The 17,110-nt window shown below is 45.1% G+C and overlaps 1 protein-coding gene across 2 annotated transcripts in view; it reads left to right on the top strand.

Moving 5' to 3' along the window:
* Positions 1 to 17,110, top strand: part of sez6b (seizure related 6 homolog b) — an 871,087-nt gene that overhangs the window by 842,518 nt on the left and 11,459 nt on the right. The window contains exons 12-14 of one of the 2 annotated variants that reach the window (XM_078547968.1): positions 2,387 to 2,578; positions 14,065 to 14,259; positions 16,259 to 16,297. In XM_078547968.1, the coding sequence (XP_078404094.1) occupies positions 2,387 to 2,578; positions 14,065 to 14,259; positions 16,259 to 16,297 (426 nt within the window). The remainder of the gene's footprint in view (positions 1 to 2,386; positions 2,579 to 14,064; positions 14,260 to 16,258; positions 16,298 to 17,110) is intronic. The other variant, XM_078547969.1, reaches the window with a different exon arrangement.

Below are 17,110 nucleotides of genomic sequence, written 5' to 3'. Positions count from 1 at the left end.
GCCCCACCGAGGTGTGTGTCTCTGCACTGATGGAGGGTGCAGGTGAGCGCTCTGACAGTTCTTCCTCAGCTTCTTCTTCAGAAGTGGCCTGGGGGCTGAAACTTATGGCGGACACTCTTGTGGGTCTCAATCTGCTGGTGTCTATAAGATAGAGAATGGAGTTTTAGCTGATGAACATGGGGAATATAAGATCGCATGTCACTCACTGTGATTGTCAGGGTGTGATGAACTGATGGTGGTGTGATATGTACTGGGTTGCTGGGACAATCCAATCTCCCCTTCCCCCAGAGGGGCAACCCCTGTCCTGCCCAACAATCTGGGCGGCATCCTCCTTGAATTCCGTGAGGGTTACAACGTCGGCCCTCCCTCCCCTGGTCTGGGATCTTTCCCTTCTGTTGTGGGCAAGCTTGCCCTGGATGAAGACAAAAGAAAGGCGCGTGATGAGAAGAGATGGAGCAGAGGTTGAGAAAGATGTATATGCCGCCTGTGGGTGTGTGTGTGTGGTGAGCCCTCCCGAGAAGGGGCTGAGGATGGAGTGTAAGCAGCATGATAGATGGGATGGTGGTAATATGAAAGGTTCCATGTGACAATCAGTGGTGATATGTATCCCCCTCTAATGGTTGTGTGAGATCCCTGAAGAGAGCAGCCCTTTTATTAAATGATGCCGTGATAAGAGTTTGACATTGGAGGGAGCTGAAGAACGGCTCATCCTGATGAATCGGATGAGGTCATTCATCCTCTTCTTACACTGGACGGTGTTTTGGGTGCGCTGGCTAGCTGCGCTGACAACCTTGGCGATGGCATCCCAGGCCAGAGAGGTGAGGCTGGTGTGCTTTCTGGAACCCTAGGGTAGAACACATCCCTATTCACCAGCAGTCCTCTAATCGAGGCCTGGGATGGGGGGTGGGGGTCGTCGTGGCTGGAGAAGGGTGCTGCCTTTTTTTTTTGGGTCACAGACATCTCTAATGGTCTCCTGGAGACAGCTCAGCTGGAGAGAGTGACATGTGTGCGCTCAGGCGGTGTTTAAATAGGGCGCCCAAGACCTTCGACTCCAGCAGTTAATGGCGGGCCGGAACAATCAGCAGGGTGGTTCGCTGAAATACTCGCCTGTGCATAACCAATGAGCACCCAGGCGCAGAATTGGACGCGATTTCCCGCCATTCCGAGCAGCGGGATACACGCTGCGGAAATCGCCCGCCACCACACCTCGGTTCAAAAACAGAAAGTTCCTCCCATCACCCCTGCCCACATTTGGCAACGTGCTTTTAAGATTCATATTAATGAAGGGATATTGTCCGCATTCACTGACCACTGCACGACCCCGCCCACACAGCACAGAAATGGAGTCAGGGGGAAAAAGTTGAATCAGGGCTATTCCATTCAATTCTGACTGCGCACAGTAGATGGTGTTGAATCTGCTACCCAAGTTATTTATCTTTCCCCAACTGGTTAAGAACATCCCGCAAAATTTTCTTTTGATTACCACGAGAAAAACATCGCCATGGCACTCTTTGGGAAAAAAAATCAGGAAGACAGACAGAAAAGAAGGTATTATTCTTTTCTTTTTGAATTTGAGAATAAGATATGAACAGCAAAACCTAGAAAAGGTGAGTTTTGTGCATGATTTTGAAGGAAATTTGAATTAATCCAACTGTGAAATGAACATTGACTTGAAAAGGAAGGAAGTGTGAGTGACAGGAATGGAATATTATTTATTCAAACTGAAGTCACTCCTTTAATATGGAGTGGTAGCTATATTTTTTGGCATCTTTGCGCCATTTAAAGGGATGATTTGTTTTCCTCTCAAGCAACTTTCTCCCCTCTATTCTTACCCCAGCAAAGGCATTGACTCGTGCTGGGGTATGGGCTCTATGGACCCTTTGCACGTTCAGCCAAGTGGCCCTTGTTGAGTGAGTGTTCGAGAGCATTCAAGAACCAGAGCTTCTAAACCGAGCTCCACACATTCCCACTTCCTACTGGGGCCATTGGTTAGTGACCGGGGTAGGAACCCTGGTGATTTTCCCTTAGCTAACCCAGTTTTCATGGAGACCAATTACAGCCTTCCTCACACTTCCTTGGCTGATGTATGTTAATTCCTGACCAGAGTGTGGGCTTTTCTATACAGTTAAACTTTGTTTGATAAGGCCCCTGTGAAGCACCTGAGGGCATTTTATGATGTTAAAGTGCTGTAGAAATGCAGGCTGTGGACAGTTATTCAGTGAGCCATTGAGAGAGGTCTCCATTTTGAAAAAGCAGTATCAATAGAGGGCACTCCGGAGAGCAGCCAGGTTTGGTCAGGCATTCAGAGTTCAATCAGTAGGCAGCTGAGAGCAAGCTAAATGGAGGTTCTCTTTTTAATATTTCTTTTTTTGTTTTCTCGTCCTAGTTATATTCTGCACTGACCCCGGTGACATTGATCACAGCCGCAGGATTATTGTGGACCCCAAGTTTTCAATTGGATCCACAGTACAGTACATTTGTAACAAAGGCTACACATTGGCTGGGAGCAATATACTGACCTGTTATAACAGGCAATCTGGGAACCCTAAATGGAGTGACAGGATTCCTAAGTGTATTCGTGAGTACTTTAGCCTTTACTGGTTGCCTAAGGTGTTCTGGACTTCATATCAGACTTGTTGCACATGTAAACTTTTTAACCTGAGAAGCACCCCTCTTCGTGCTGGCACGCACAGAGTAGAAATCAGCGATTCACTATCTTGTACCATATATCTCAACATCAACTCTTGCCCATACATGCTATAAATTGGCTCATGCTGTAAATTCACACTGGAAGAGGTGATATTTGAGAGTAGGAAAAGTTGCATGAGAGAAGTACTCATTGACTCAATATTTCCAAAGCAATCTGTTAGCTATCTATAATGTATGACCTCTGGGAAACAGTGGGCAGGATTTTTAGGTCAACGGGCGGGCCCGGGATTGGCCGGGGAACGGACCGCCGACTGTGATCGGCCCCCGACTGCAATTTCACGTTGGCTGGCCAATCAACAACCAACCCGCATGAAGCGCACGCTGAAATACTCAGCGCTGCTGGGGTGGGAGCAGGAGAAGGGCGGGCGCTGACATAGGCGCGGGCGAGCGCTGAATGAAAGCTCCCTAAAGGCAGAGAGCTGCCTCGGAGCTGAAGACTTGAAAACAATTAAATAAAGTTTTTAAAATCAGGAGAAAAATGTCCAAGCGTCACAACAGTCGCCCGAACACACACAACATAAAAATTCTGCCCATAGATTTATATTTTTATTTTTATTTTATGTAATAACGGAAACCTCATCCCACCCTTGGATGAGGTTTCATGAGAAATGCAAAGCCCGTCCGCCAACTGTAAGGTTGGATGGACCATGAATTAGCGTCTTAATTACACTAATTGGCCTCTTAATAGTCGGCGGGCGCACTTCTGACTTTCGCGTGTGTCCGCCGCCCGAAATATTGCCCGATTTTGCATCCAATCGGGTTGGGCGCGCGCCCGCACGCCCACCTAAAAATTCTGCCCAGGTATCCTCTTCTATTAATGACATAGAGATACTGCATAATAACTGCCTGAACTATTACAAACCTTTACGCTGTGTCAATTGACACAGATCATTGTCATTTACTCAAATTTCACAAAATACCCTGCAAGTTATTTCTAAATATATTTCAAAGATATGAAATTTCTCAGATAGGATCAAAATACTACAGATGCTGGAAATCTAAAATGCTGAAAACACTCAGCAATTTTTTGATCCTTTCATGGGATGTGGGTGTTGCTGGCAAGGCCAGCATTTGTGGCCCATCCCACATTTCCCTTGAGAATGTGGTGAGGCGTCTCCTTGAACCACCGCAGGCCAGCTCAGATGAACTGGTCTAATGACTTAGATGAAAGGACCAAGTGTAAATGCATCTAATTTTGCTGACAATATAGAACTAAGTGAGACAGTAAGCTGCAAGGAGAACACAAAGAGGCTGCAAAGGGATCTAGATGGGTTAAGTGAATGGGCAACAGGATGGCAGATGGAATGAAATGTGAGGTTACCCACATTGAGAATAGAAAATCAGATTTTTTCTTTAAATGGTGAGAAGCATTTAAATGTTGGTGTTCAGAGATATTTGGGAGCCCTCATACAGGAAACATGGGAAGTTAGCATGGAGAAGTTTCTTCTATCTGAGGCTTGTGAAGCATTGCAACTGTCTACACTAGGGGGTTGTGAATGCTCAGTCATTGAGTATATTCAGGACTGAGGTGAATAGATTTTTAGGCATTAAGGAAATCAAGGGATTTTGGGATCAGGTGAGAAGGAATTGAGATCCAAGATCAGCCATTTTGAATGGAGGAGCAAACTTGCAGAGCCTTATGATCTATTCCTGTTCCTATTCCTTACATTCTTATATAGGTCAGGCAGAACCTATGGGGAAAGAGAAATAAAGTTAAGGTTTCAGGCTATAGAATGAGAGAATATTACAGAACAGAAGGAGGCCATTCAGCCCACTGAGTCCGTGCTGGCTCTTTTGCGGAAGCAATCTCGTTAACCCCACCCCCTCACTTTCCCCATATTCCTGCGCCTGTTTTCTCCTTCAAGTATTTATCCAATTCCCTTTTGGCGGCTTCCGTTGGTTCTGTATCCACCATCCCATCAGGCATTGCATTCCGAATCCTAACCACTTGTTATGTTACACAGGGTGGAATTTTACGGTCCTGTTGCAGCGGGGGGCGGGGCCATAAAATGCGGCGCTGTAAAAAGTCCATTGACTTCAGCGGACCCATAAAATTCTGCCCATAAGCTCTCCTCCGGTCACCTCTGGTACTTCTGCCAATCACCTTTAATTCTGTGCCCTCTGGTTATCTATGTTCAGCCAATGGAAATAATTTCTCTTTATCGCTGTTTCTAAAACTCTTTATGATTTTTAACGCCTGTATCGAATCCCCCCTTGACCTGCTAAACTATAAGAATGACCCAAACTTCTCCAGTCTACTCACCTAGCTGCATTCCTTCATCTTTGAAACCATTCTAGTGAATTTCTTCTGCATTCTCTCCAAAGCCTTTACTTCCTTCCTAAAGTGTGGTACCCACAATTGGACACAACACTCCAACCAAGGCAGAATTAGTGTTTTCTACAGGTTTAGTATAACTCCCTGGTTTTTTTGTGCTCTGTGCTTCAATTTTTGAAGCCTAGGATCCTATTTCCTGTATTAACTGCTTTGTTAACCTGTACTGCCACCTTCAAAAATTTGTGTACAAACACCCTCTGGTCTCTCTTTACTTGCACCTCCTTTAAGATTGTACCATTTGTCGTCTTGTTATAATGATTTCAAGGCACCAATCACTCAAAAGGGATTGGGTGAATGCATTGTGGGTTCATTTATTAAGACTAGGCACATGAAAACAGATATATATGGATAGAAAGCTTGAAGACATCAGCAGCAGGTGTGTGCGTGTGTGTTCCGCTGAAAATCAAAGGTGAAAGTAAGACTGGATCGCATGACACTCTTCCCTTCTAGTGCTATCATGCTGCTATCCCTTAAAGGCCTATTGTAACACAATTTAGGATGTATTGACTCTCTTTGTTCTTCCTTCCAAAATTATCTTCAACTTTTCAGTGTTGAACTTTATATACCAAGCATCCATTCATTTCACCAGCCTGTTGATGACATTTCATCATAATTGGGAAAAGTTACAGATGTAACAGGTTTTACGCAAGTACAGAGCCAAGGAGAGGAGGAACGAACGAAAAAAGGCCTGTGATGGGATGGAAAGCAGTGATCTCTAACTTAACTAACTGGCTTTCTAATCTAAAAATTAGGTGTCAGCTTTGGTTTCTTGTTACCATTCTCACCTCTAAGTCAGAAGGTGATAGATTCATATCCACTCTAGAGACTGGAGAACATATGAACATATGAATTAGGAGCAGGAGTAGCCACTTGGCCCTTCGAGCCAGCTCTGCCATTCAATAAGATCATGGCTGATCTGATTGTAACCTCAACTCCACATTCCTGCCTACCCCTGATAACCTTTCACCCCCTTGCTTATTAAGAATCTATGTACCTCTGCCTTAAAAATATTCAAAGATTCTACCTCCATCACCTTTTGAGGAAGGGAATTCCAAAGACTCACCACCCTCTGAGAGAAAAAACTTCTCATCTTTGTCGTAAATGGGTGACCCCTTGTTTTTAAACAGTGACCCCTAGTTCTAGATTCTCCCACAGAGGAAACATCCTCTCCACATCCATCCCGTCAAGTCCCCTCAGGATCTTATATGTTTCAATCAAGTCGCCTCTTACTCTTCCAAACTCCAGTGGACACAAGCCTAGCCTGTCATCATAAGACAACCCACCCATTCCAGGTAATAGTCTAGTAAACCTTCTCTGAGCTGCTTCCAACACATTTACATCCTTCCTTAAATAAGGAGACCAATACTGTACACAGTACTCCAGATGTGGTCTCACCAACACCCTCTATGACTGAAGCATAACTTCCCTACTCTTGAATTAGTTACTTCTTCAAAGAACGCCAATAAATTGGTTAAGCATGATTTCCCTTTCACAAAACCATGTTGACTCTGCCTGATTACCTTGAATTTATCTAAGTGCCCTGCTATAACATTTTTAATAATAGCTTCTAACATTTTCCCTATGACAGATGTTAAGCTAATTGACCTGTAGTTTCCTGCTTTCTGCCTCCCTCCCTTTTTGAATAAAGGAATTACATTTGTTATTTTCCAATCTAATGGAACCTTCCCAGAAATTGAAACCAACACATCAACTATCTTACTAACTACTTCTTTTAAGACTCTAGGATGAAATCCATCAGGACCAGGGGATTTGTCAGCCCGCAGTTTGAACAATTTGCAAAGTACTACTTCCCTGGTGATTGCAATTTGCCCGAGTTTCTCCCTCCCTTCCAATTCATGATTTACAGCTACTTCTGGGATGTTGCTTGTATCCTCTATAGTACAGACTGATGCAAAATACCTGTTCAGTTCATCTGCCATCTCTTTATTTTCCATTATTAATTCCCCAGACTCATTTTTTTATAGGACCAGTGCTCACTTTGTTAACTCTTTTCTTATTTAAATATCGATGGAAACTTTTATTATCTATTATTTCTACCTAACTTTCTCTCGGAATCTAATTTTTCCCTTCTTATTAATCTTTTAGTCATGTTTTGCTGTTTTTTATATTCTGTCCAATCTTCTGACCTACCACACATCTTTGTGCAATTATATGCTTTTTCTTTATGTTTGATACTTTAGCTTTTTTAGTTAACCACAGACGGTGAGTCCTCCCCTTGGAATTTTACTTTCTCATTGGAATGTATCTATTCTGTGTATTCTGAAATACCCCTTTAAATGTCCATCACTGCATTTCTATTGACCTATCCCTTAACCTAATTTGACAGTTCACTTTAGCTAGATGTGCTTTCATCCCCTCATAATTGCCCTTACATACGTTTAAAATATTAGTCTAAGACTCTCCCTCAAACTGAACCTAAAATTCAATCATATTATGATCACTGCTACCTAGAGGTGCCTTCACTTTGAGGTCATTTATGTAATTTAGGCTCCCATTTCAGTGTAATAGTGAGGAGGAGCAGCACTGAGAGAGAAAGGAAAATGGCAATTCAGAATTGGAAACTCAGTGTTCAACAGCTTGTTAATACAGTAAAGACAGTCAGCTTAATCCTCTCATAAGACAGGAAAGTCTGGTCATTTTATTAATCAAATGCCATTCATAATCAACATCACATCTTAATCAACATCACATCTGCTATTATAATGAAATTAAAATTGAAAAATTACGTGAGGTTAAAGTTATTTCACCACATGCTTGGGGAAATGATGGCAAGCTTTCCTCAGTCTGTCTGCTTTGAGGCTAATAAATGCAAATGTCACCTGTTCACATAACTGCCGCTTCTAGCAGGGAGCGGATAAATCGAAAAGATCAACTTTGCATTCAAATCATTTCTTTTTAAATGTTACACTGCCAATGGATTGCCAGTAAAATTTCAACCTGTACTTTTTAGCTTGTTTCCCTGACTACTCTTTTGGATGGCAAATGTGCCAGTATTTCAGGTCAGTGGGAGGTATCTCTCCACTATTTAATTACAGAATTAAAATTAGTGTAAAAAAGATGAAGATTATGAAGATTGGAAGAAATAATGGCTGGAAAGCAGAGGTCAAGATAAATGGTCAACAGTTGTACGAGGTATCAGAATTTATGTACCTGGGAAGCATCGTGTCAGAAGTAATCTCGCCGTAAAGAAATCAGAGCTAGAATAGCAATGGCAAAGAATGCATTCTCAAACATAGAGAATTGCTCAGCATTGGGATGAGCAGAGATCTTAAAAAAATAATGACCAAGTCTGAGATTCATTGCACGGGGCTGAAACGTGGGCCTTGAGAGAAATGGGCATCGAAAGATTAGAAAGTTGTGAAATGTGGTTCTGGAGAAGGATGGAGTTGGTCAGTTGGAGAGGCCACAAGTAATGAAGCAGTTCTCAGGATGACGGAGAAGGGAAGATAATTAGTGACTATTATCAAGAAAAGACGAAAAGGTTGGACTGGCCAAATTCTAAGGCATGAGAACTTGCTGAAGGAGGTGATTGAAGATGTTTTGTTGGGCTGTCGCTCCCATGGTGTGTACTGCTTAGACAACATGAAGCAGTCTTGTAGAAGTTACCAAGAAGGTTTTATTAACACTACTGAACTATGCAGATATTTACAGTCAAGGGTACAGATATGGAGAGGACTCCATGGCATGTCCTTACATGTCGCTAGCTAGCTCTACACTGCTGACCTAAGCTCTAGTTCAGGTGCCTTCTTACATCACCGGTGGGCAGTACTGTACTTAGACCCAGATTAACCCTTAATGTACCAGATCCTTCTACTACACCTCCCCCTAAGTCTTTGTCCCCTGGATATAGACTGACAATAGTTACTTACAGTTTGATTCAAGTCTTGTGTTGTCATAAGGCTTGTGTACTTAACTTCAGTGTTGCAATTGTAACTACTCTAACTCTAAGCTGCTTCGGGATTAACATTACAACGTTAACAGCATGCAATAACAGAGTTCATACTGCCTATCCCACCCCTTCAAGTCTTTGAGGCGGTCTGGAGGTCTTGTACCCCTGCCATGTCTCATTTTCCATCTGGTCAGGAGAGTGGTAGGACGTAGGGGCTGTTGATTTTGGTGTTGGATCATTAGTTGGAGCCGGGTGCAGGCATGGCTTCATGCGCTTTGTCCATTGGCGAGTTGGGTTACTGGAGCGGTGGTTTGGCACTGTGAGTGGTCGCTGTTTCTTTCTGGGAGTTGTATCAGTCTGGCTATCAGTTGCTTCCCTTCTTTTCCTTCTTCCGACTTCTCCAGCGTTTGGAAGCCTTCTGGGATTGAGGGGAAGCCAAACTGTGGATAGAAAAAGAGTGTAGAGGCACCTCACCATTGTTGAGTAGTGTTTGTGTCAGGTTGCTACCTGATTCCAGTGAACTCTGTGCTTTCACCACACTGGCTGGTAGTTGCTGGGGCAGTTTGTAGGTCATCATCTCAACTGACTGCAATGTGGTTGCTGGTGGAGGCAGAGGCACTGCTGGAAGTCGTTTTGGCTCTGGCGTCACATCCACTGGGGGTGCTGTGGTAACCTCCTGCATTGTGGGTTGGCCTGGCCCTTGGTTTGGTTCGGGGACCTGAGAAAGAGAACAGACCTGCCCCGCGAACAGAGCAGTAAAAACAAAGCCAACATTGGGTTGCTGCTTTGTAGTTGGGCCTTTGGGAGGACGAGTGTCTGGCTGCGTGGGGACTGTGATTGTTTTCACATCCTCTGCCTGTTGAAGCAGGTCGAGAGCTATGCGGACATCTCTACTGAGGAGTGAAAAGGGCTGATTTTGCACAACATACATAACTTCTGTGATCTGTTTGTCGTCATACCTTAATGGCTCTTGAATCATTCCATTGGCTGGGAGTTAGACCCCCCTCCCAACCCCCTCCCCCCAACCCCCTCCCGACAACACAGAGTGGAGTGTCCATGGTACAGACCCAGCGGCCTTGGAGCCACGGTTCTTCATCTGTTAAGACGGTCACTCCAGCGCCGGAATCCAACTTGACAAACTTGAAATTGGTTAGATGGCCGTTTACTGAGATGTCCACATCCCAGGAGGAGGAGCTGCATCGTCTGATGTCGCTCAGGAAGAGGGGCTGTGTGTCTTCTGGGTTGGTGGCCTTGACTTAATAGATGGCCCTTGGCTTGTCTGCGGGGCACAGAAGTGATTGTCTGGTACAGAAGGAAGATTAGAGGGATAAAAACCAAAAGGGAGAAAGAGAATGTTAGACAGCTTGAAATTGAAAATAGGAGTCTCCTTTTTTTTATTCATTCTTGGGATGTGGGTGTCGCTGGCTATGTCAGCATTTATTGCCCATCCCTTCTTGAACCACTGCAGCCCATGTGATTTAGGTACACCCACAGTGCTGTTAGGAAGGGAGTTCCAGGATCTTGAACCATGACAGTGAAGAAAGGTATAGTAACTGTAGCTTTAAGGAATGCAGTGACTGTAGCTTTAAGGCTTAGTGTAATGTGCAGTGACAGTGTGAACGAATCAGACTTAAGTGCGGGGAACCTTAGGCATGAAGTTTTTGTCAAGTTGTGGATCTTGATGGAAGCATGTAACTGTTGCTGCAGCCCTGTAAATAAAGTTCGCTGGTTCTTACGAGAAACCTGTCTGGAAAATCAAGTTTATAACAGAAGGGTGATGTATTTCCAAGTCAGGATGGTGAGTGGCTTGGAGGGGAACTTCAAGTTGGTGGTGTTCCCATGCGTCTGCTGCCCTTGTCCTTCAAGATGGTAGTGGTCATGGGTTTGGAAGGTGTCTGTCTCAGGAGCCATGGTGAATTCCTGCAGTGCATCTTGTAGGTGGCACACACACTGCTGACACCATGCGTTGGTGGTGGAGGGAGTGAATAGGAACATAGGAGCAGGTGTCGGCCATTCAGCCCATCAAGCCTGCTCTGCCATTCACTATGATTATGGATGATCATCCATTTCAATGCCTTTTTCCCGCGCTATGGGCAGAATCTTTCACTTGTCAGGCAGGTGAATGTCTGACCCGAACAAGCCTTGAAATGATGCACGATAATGTCAGGCGTGCGTCCTGACGTCATTGCGCGCTCGCGTGACATTTCGGCTGCCAGGCGCGTGCGTGGGATTCGGCAGCGTGGCCGCCAACAATGAGGCGGCCGAGTCACATGAGGGGGACGTGTTTTCATTATTTTAAATATCTTTATTTTTATTGTTAAAAATCATCAGCTCCCTGAGGGCAGCTCTGTGCCTCGGGGAGCTTTTACTGTGCACTCCCCCACGGGCATGCGCGAACTTCCGCACTCACACTCTACCCGCCCCCACCCCCCCCCCCACCCCACCCCAGCGGCGCTGAGCGATGGAGCGCGCATTTCACATTGTCTGGCTGCTGATTGGCCAGCCAGCGTGAAATCACGGTCAGGGCCCGATCGCGGGCGGGGTTCAGCTCCCGGGCCCACCTGCCGTGCCCACCCGACGAGGGCAAAATTCTGCCCCGTGTCCCTTTACGTCACTGGCATTTAAAAACCTTTCCATCTCTACTTTAAACATACTCAATGACTGAACTTCCAACGCCCTCTGGGGTAGAGAATTCCAAACATTCACAACCCTCTGAGTAAAAGAATTTCTCCACATCTCGGCCCTAAATGGCTCCCACCTTATTCTAAAATTGTGCCCCCCTGGTTCTAGACTCCCCGGCTAGGTGACACATCTTACCTGCATCTACCCTGTCTACCCCTTTAAGTATTTGGTAGGTTTCAATGAAATCACCTCTCATTCTTCAAAACTTTAGAGAATACAGGCCCAGTTTCCCCAATCTAACGTCAAAGGACAGTCCCACCATCCGAGGAAGAAGTCTGGTGAGCCTTTGCTGCAGTCCCTCTGTGCCAATAATATCCTTCCTAAGGTAGGGGGACCAAAACACATACACTTGAAGTCCACACACACACAAAAATAGATTACAGAATGGGGAAGGATAGATTCCCCAAATTAGAGTCCAGAGAAATAAAGGGAGTATACAACTCGTGGAGTTGTGACTAGGTTGGCTTCAGGGTGAATTTGGTGGTTCTCCTGATTCCCTCATGGATGTAATTTAAAAATGTAGCCGGCTGATTTGGCTCTCCTTCTGGAGATAGCACTGCGGAGTTGATGTCCCTCAAGAAGGCTCTGTCTGCACCAGGTGATCACAGTCAACAAACAAGGTTCGGAAGCTTGAAAGTTGGGTTGGAGAGAGAGGGAGGAGGGAGGGACCCCCCTGGGGTCTCCCTTTATCAGCATCTCAACCACTTGTCCTCATACTGCACAGAAAACAGAAGCTTAAAATACACAAGGGTGGGCTTGTCACATGACCATCACCCAGCCATTCAAACATGGTCGTGACTATGGTATTCCCCTTTGTGACTTAATCAGTTCATGTCTGGGAATTCTCCCTCTCAGCTAGAATCCCATTGTTCAAGCGATTGGGTTTAAGGCATTCCCATTGTAGCTTGATGAGTTCATGTCTGGGAATCCTCTGTTGAATGTCCCAGATGATTGCCTTGATGCCTTGCTAATGGGAACAGAACATGTGGCTCACTCATATTCTCCTGAGGTCATTGTTCTTGATGGGTCTTTGCAGATGTGGTGTCTCCATCTCAGTGGATTGGAATGTGGAGAATACAGTAATGCAAATTGGGTAGCCATCTTTGGCTGTGAGCTCAAGCAACACTTAGTCTCTGTTTTTAACAGGTCTCTTTTTAAAAGTTCATCTGGGTTTCCGGACGGCGGATAAAAAAAAAATTATTTGACATAAAGCACGTTTTTGTGACATATTTTAATTATAAGCCCATGCACAGCCACACTGTGAGAATATCTGCATGCACCAATGCTCTCTGCAGACCTCCCTCCTCTGCTGACCTCTGAGCGCCAGATACCAGTACCTAACAAGAATCCCTACATCCAGCCTGCTGGGAGTACACCTGGCAGGAACACAGTGGAGGCTGTGTTTCCCTTATTGGCATGTTATTAACATATACCCCCACTCTTGTGCACTGATATCATTGGGCCTCTGGAACAAAACAAGGAGGCAGATATGCAGCAACATACCACCGTGAGTAGCTTTCCACCTCTTCTGGCCTCAGAGGCACCTAAAAATCTGCAAAAGGGGAGCTGGAAAGCCTAAACCATCCCCTAGTTGCCTAACTGCTAACAGAGTTAACTGGTCTCAGACCCTCTCTCTGAATTTCTCACATGAATGCCTGGGAGGGATTGAGAGTACTATATTTGAATAGTGAACAGCAACCTCTCCCAGACGTTGTATTCACTTTTACACTGTGCCTGCTGACATTCTAATTCACTTGAAGTGGTACGTGACCATATAACAGAAGTAAACATTTAACGTGCTAAGCTGCCTCCAGATCAAAGAGGCTTTGGTTGACGAAGCCACAACTTCTGAAGGGAGCCAAAGCATACAGCCTTTACATATCCAGATATGTAGTTTAAACTGAGAACCTCCTTTGTCGCTTTTGGTTTTTGCGTTCTGCCTGGTCTCTCTGTCCTTGATGCCCAGTTTTACATTCAATTCTATTTTTGGACCCCTAGCCTTAGTTAGTGCTTCACTCACTCCTCTGTGAATTTCTCCCACTGTGCCCAATGATACAGTTTGTTCAGTGTCATTTCCTCCCTTTTTACCCCTTTAGCAGTTTTTTTTTTCCCCATTATGCCTTGCAGCGGTTCTCTAAACTGGAGATATGTAAATGAAATGGAGAGATGCCTCCAACCCCAGTTCATTCTAACCCATGCTTGGAGATTGAGCAGGGTGGCTGCATCACTACGAATGAGAATTCGCACACCCGTCAGAATAGTTAATGACACCATTTTTATTGCTGTCTCTTTATTACATGCTATTAGGTTGGTTCTTAAATAACATATGTTACAAGACATGTGCAACTCTATCAAAGGAAATGTACTGAAATCTATTTGCTTTTAATTTTACTGCAATTGAAAATATCTCTTGTGTTAATTTTTGTAGCGGAGGTGTTTGAGCCTTGTCACAACCCTGGGGTGCCTGACAATGGTTACCTGACCACAGAGAAGAGGTTGTACCAAGCAGGGGAGGCCTTGAGGTTTGCCTGTTATGATGGCTATGAGCTAATAGGGGAAGCCAGCATCAAGTGCATTCCAGGACACCCCTCAGAGTGGAGCAGCCCACCTCCATTCTGCAAAGGTAATATTTGCCGTGCCTGATAGAGAGAAACCCATGAAGTTTTGCTTTTTTTAGGTGAGCCTCATTGGTTTCATGGGAAAAAGCTGCTTTGTCAAATATGTTAAGAACATTTTATTCACTTAGAATGGGTTTGCTATTAGATTGACCGTATTCTCGATCTTTGCCTATCATGCATGTGTTCTCTGCGAATGTTTTATTCCACCCTCCTTTGTAAGACTATTGCCAGTAGTGATTCCTGATCATTCAGGGTCCAATTTAGCACTTGCCACACTTGCCTATAAATGGGCCAATTCCTTTGATGACCCAAGTGTGACTGACAGCTTTCTATGACGAGAGGGTGGGCGAGATGTTGTGTCCTTTTGCTCAAGGTTATACCACCAGACCACCAAAGAAGCATTTGCTTTAATGCCTTGTCGACAGATGAATGAAAAATATAACCTTTAAATATCCTTTAAACAACACCCCTATAATCCATGTTAAAAAAAAAACAGCTTTGGGCTTAGTCAGTTCTTAGATGCCAAGGAGTCTAATTGCACATGGGGCAGAATTTTCAGGTCGGCGCGATCGGCGGGTCCAGGAGAGGCCGGGGAATGGACCGCTGACCGCGATCGGGCCCCTGACCGCGATTTCACGCTGGCTGGCCAATTAATGGCCACCCAGTGTGCAGCGCGCGCTGAGATGGGGGAGCGGGAGGAGGCCAGGCACTGATGTAAGCGTTGCATGTGGATGAGCTCTCCTCAGAACTGCCGCAGGGAGCTGAAGACTTCAAGAACCGCATGTTACGTCCTGCGGGCAGCATGCGCCTGACCCAATCGGGCGTAAAATAGTGCGCGATGATGTCATCGCACACTCGCACGATATTTCGGTCAGCGGGCGCGTACAAGAGTCGGTAGCGTGCCCTCCGACAATTAAGAGGCCCATTAAACTAGTAATTGATTTGTATTTCTCACTGCCCGTCCAACCTTAAGGTTGGCGGGTGGGCGAATAGGCCAGGCGGCCTTTGCATTTTTTAGGAATCCTCACCCTCGGGCAGGACGAGGTTTCCAACAGTAACGAAAATAAGATGTTAAACATAATTTTTAATACGTTCCTGTTCACGGGTGGGGAACACGTTTCCCTTATTTTTAAAATCTTTATTTTTCATCGTAAAATTCTTCGGTTCCCTGAGGCAGCCCTGTGCCTTCGGGGAGCTTTCGGTACGCACTCCCCCACCTCACCCCGCGCACGCGCAGACTTTAGCACTCGCGCTACGCCCACCCCCCCATTCCAGCAGCGCTGAGGTTCTCGGCGCGCAATTCACGCTGGCCGGCCGTTAATTGGCCCACCAGCGTGAAATCGATGTCGGGGCCCGATTGCGGGCGGTGGGTCCATTTGGTGGCCACTCCCTTGCCCGCCTACCCCACCCGCCCGACGAAGGGGAAAATCCTGCCCCAAAAGCGTGAAATAAAGATTTTAAAATCAGAACAATAACGTCCAAGCATCACAGTCACCTGAACATACACGTTATAAAAATGCTGTCCATAGATTTTTTTAGTTTAATAATGGAAACCTCATCCCGCCCTTGGATGAGGTTTCATGAAAAATGCAAAGGCCGCCTGGCCGATTCGCCCGTCCGCCAACCCGTGAGGTTGGCCGAACCATGAAAAATCAGGGATCATTACAACTTTAATGGGCTTTACTTACCCTCCTAGTTGTCGGCGGGGGCGCTTCTGACTTTTGTGCGCGCACGCCGACCGAAATGTCGCGTGGACGGTTGATGATATCGGGACGCTCGCCCGAGGTCATCACGCGCTATTTTACGCTCGAGCCGGTTGGGCGCGCACCCGCACTCCGACCTGAAAGTTCTGCCCATGGACAAAATTGCAGGTTTCAATGCCTAAGACCCTGTAAGAATCCCAGAGTCTGATGTAACAAGGATGGAATTTGAATTATTCAGTAACTTAAAACCTTGGTTCTGCTGACACTACTTAAAATGCCATCTATCTGGTTTTCATTTCAGTTACTTATGACAAGTACTTCAATGAACGTAGACTTGAAGGTAAGAGAATATGGTTGACCTTTAATGCCCTCAAGGATGAGTAATAAGCACAGCTTTCACAGTGCCCCCCCACGTTCCAAGAGCAACTTAAATTCATTGGATACTGCTTCTGAAAGAAATACCTCCACAAAAAGGCATTAATTTATTTTCCATCAGTAAATGTTTTAGTGGAGCACAAGCAAGTTTGGGTCTTGGGTTTTAAGGTTTGACATGTGTAGGGTCACAATGCGGTGATATTTCTTCTGCTGCTGAAATACACAGGCTTTCCAATGCAGAATGTAGTGCTGAATCAAGTGTGGTACATTCAGACTCTGACATGGCCCGACATTTGGACTCCCCGTCTCTGCCAATAAAGGAATTCTTCGTCAATACTTTGGAGTTCTGGATCTTCAAATTACGCCAATCTTTTGTCATCTAGATCATAAAGATAATTTTCTGGAAGGATCAGCCATAATTTATAAAGTGGAATTAGAAATCCGGACAGGCCCACTGAACATTTCTGAATGTATACTGTTACTGAAATAAGCTTAATTGAAATCTTGAATCGTTTCAAGAGTATGAGATTCCTAGCCCAGCCCTCACTGCATTATTTATGCTCATATGTATGTCTCTCTCCATAATTGTAGATTTTGAAGGTAATGTAGGGGACAAAATATATCTGACTTCAGAAAGTCTCAGAATGCAAGCCCTGTCTTTAATATGTAAATCCTCTAGATGGTTAGACCAGGTCACCACTTTTGGCTGATAATATTAAGAATGCACAATCCTGACGTGGAACTTCATCTGCTGGGAAACGTTTGGGAATTCCGCCTC

The sequence above is a fragment of the Cetorhinus maximus genome, chromosome 9 (genome assembly GCF_964194155.1).
Source record: "Cetorhinus maximus chromosome 9, sCetMax3.hap1.1, whole genome shotgun sequence".
Classification (NCBI taxonomy): domain Eukaryota; kingdom Metazoa; phylum Chordata; class Chondrichthyes; order Lamniformes; family Cetorhinidae; genus Cetorhinus; species Cetorhinus maximus.
Note: the sequence above shows the minus strand (reverse complement) of the source record. Positions and strands in the feature narration are given on the sequence as shown.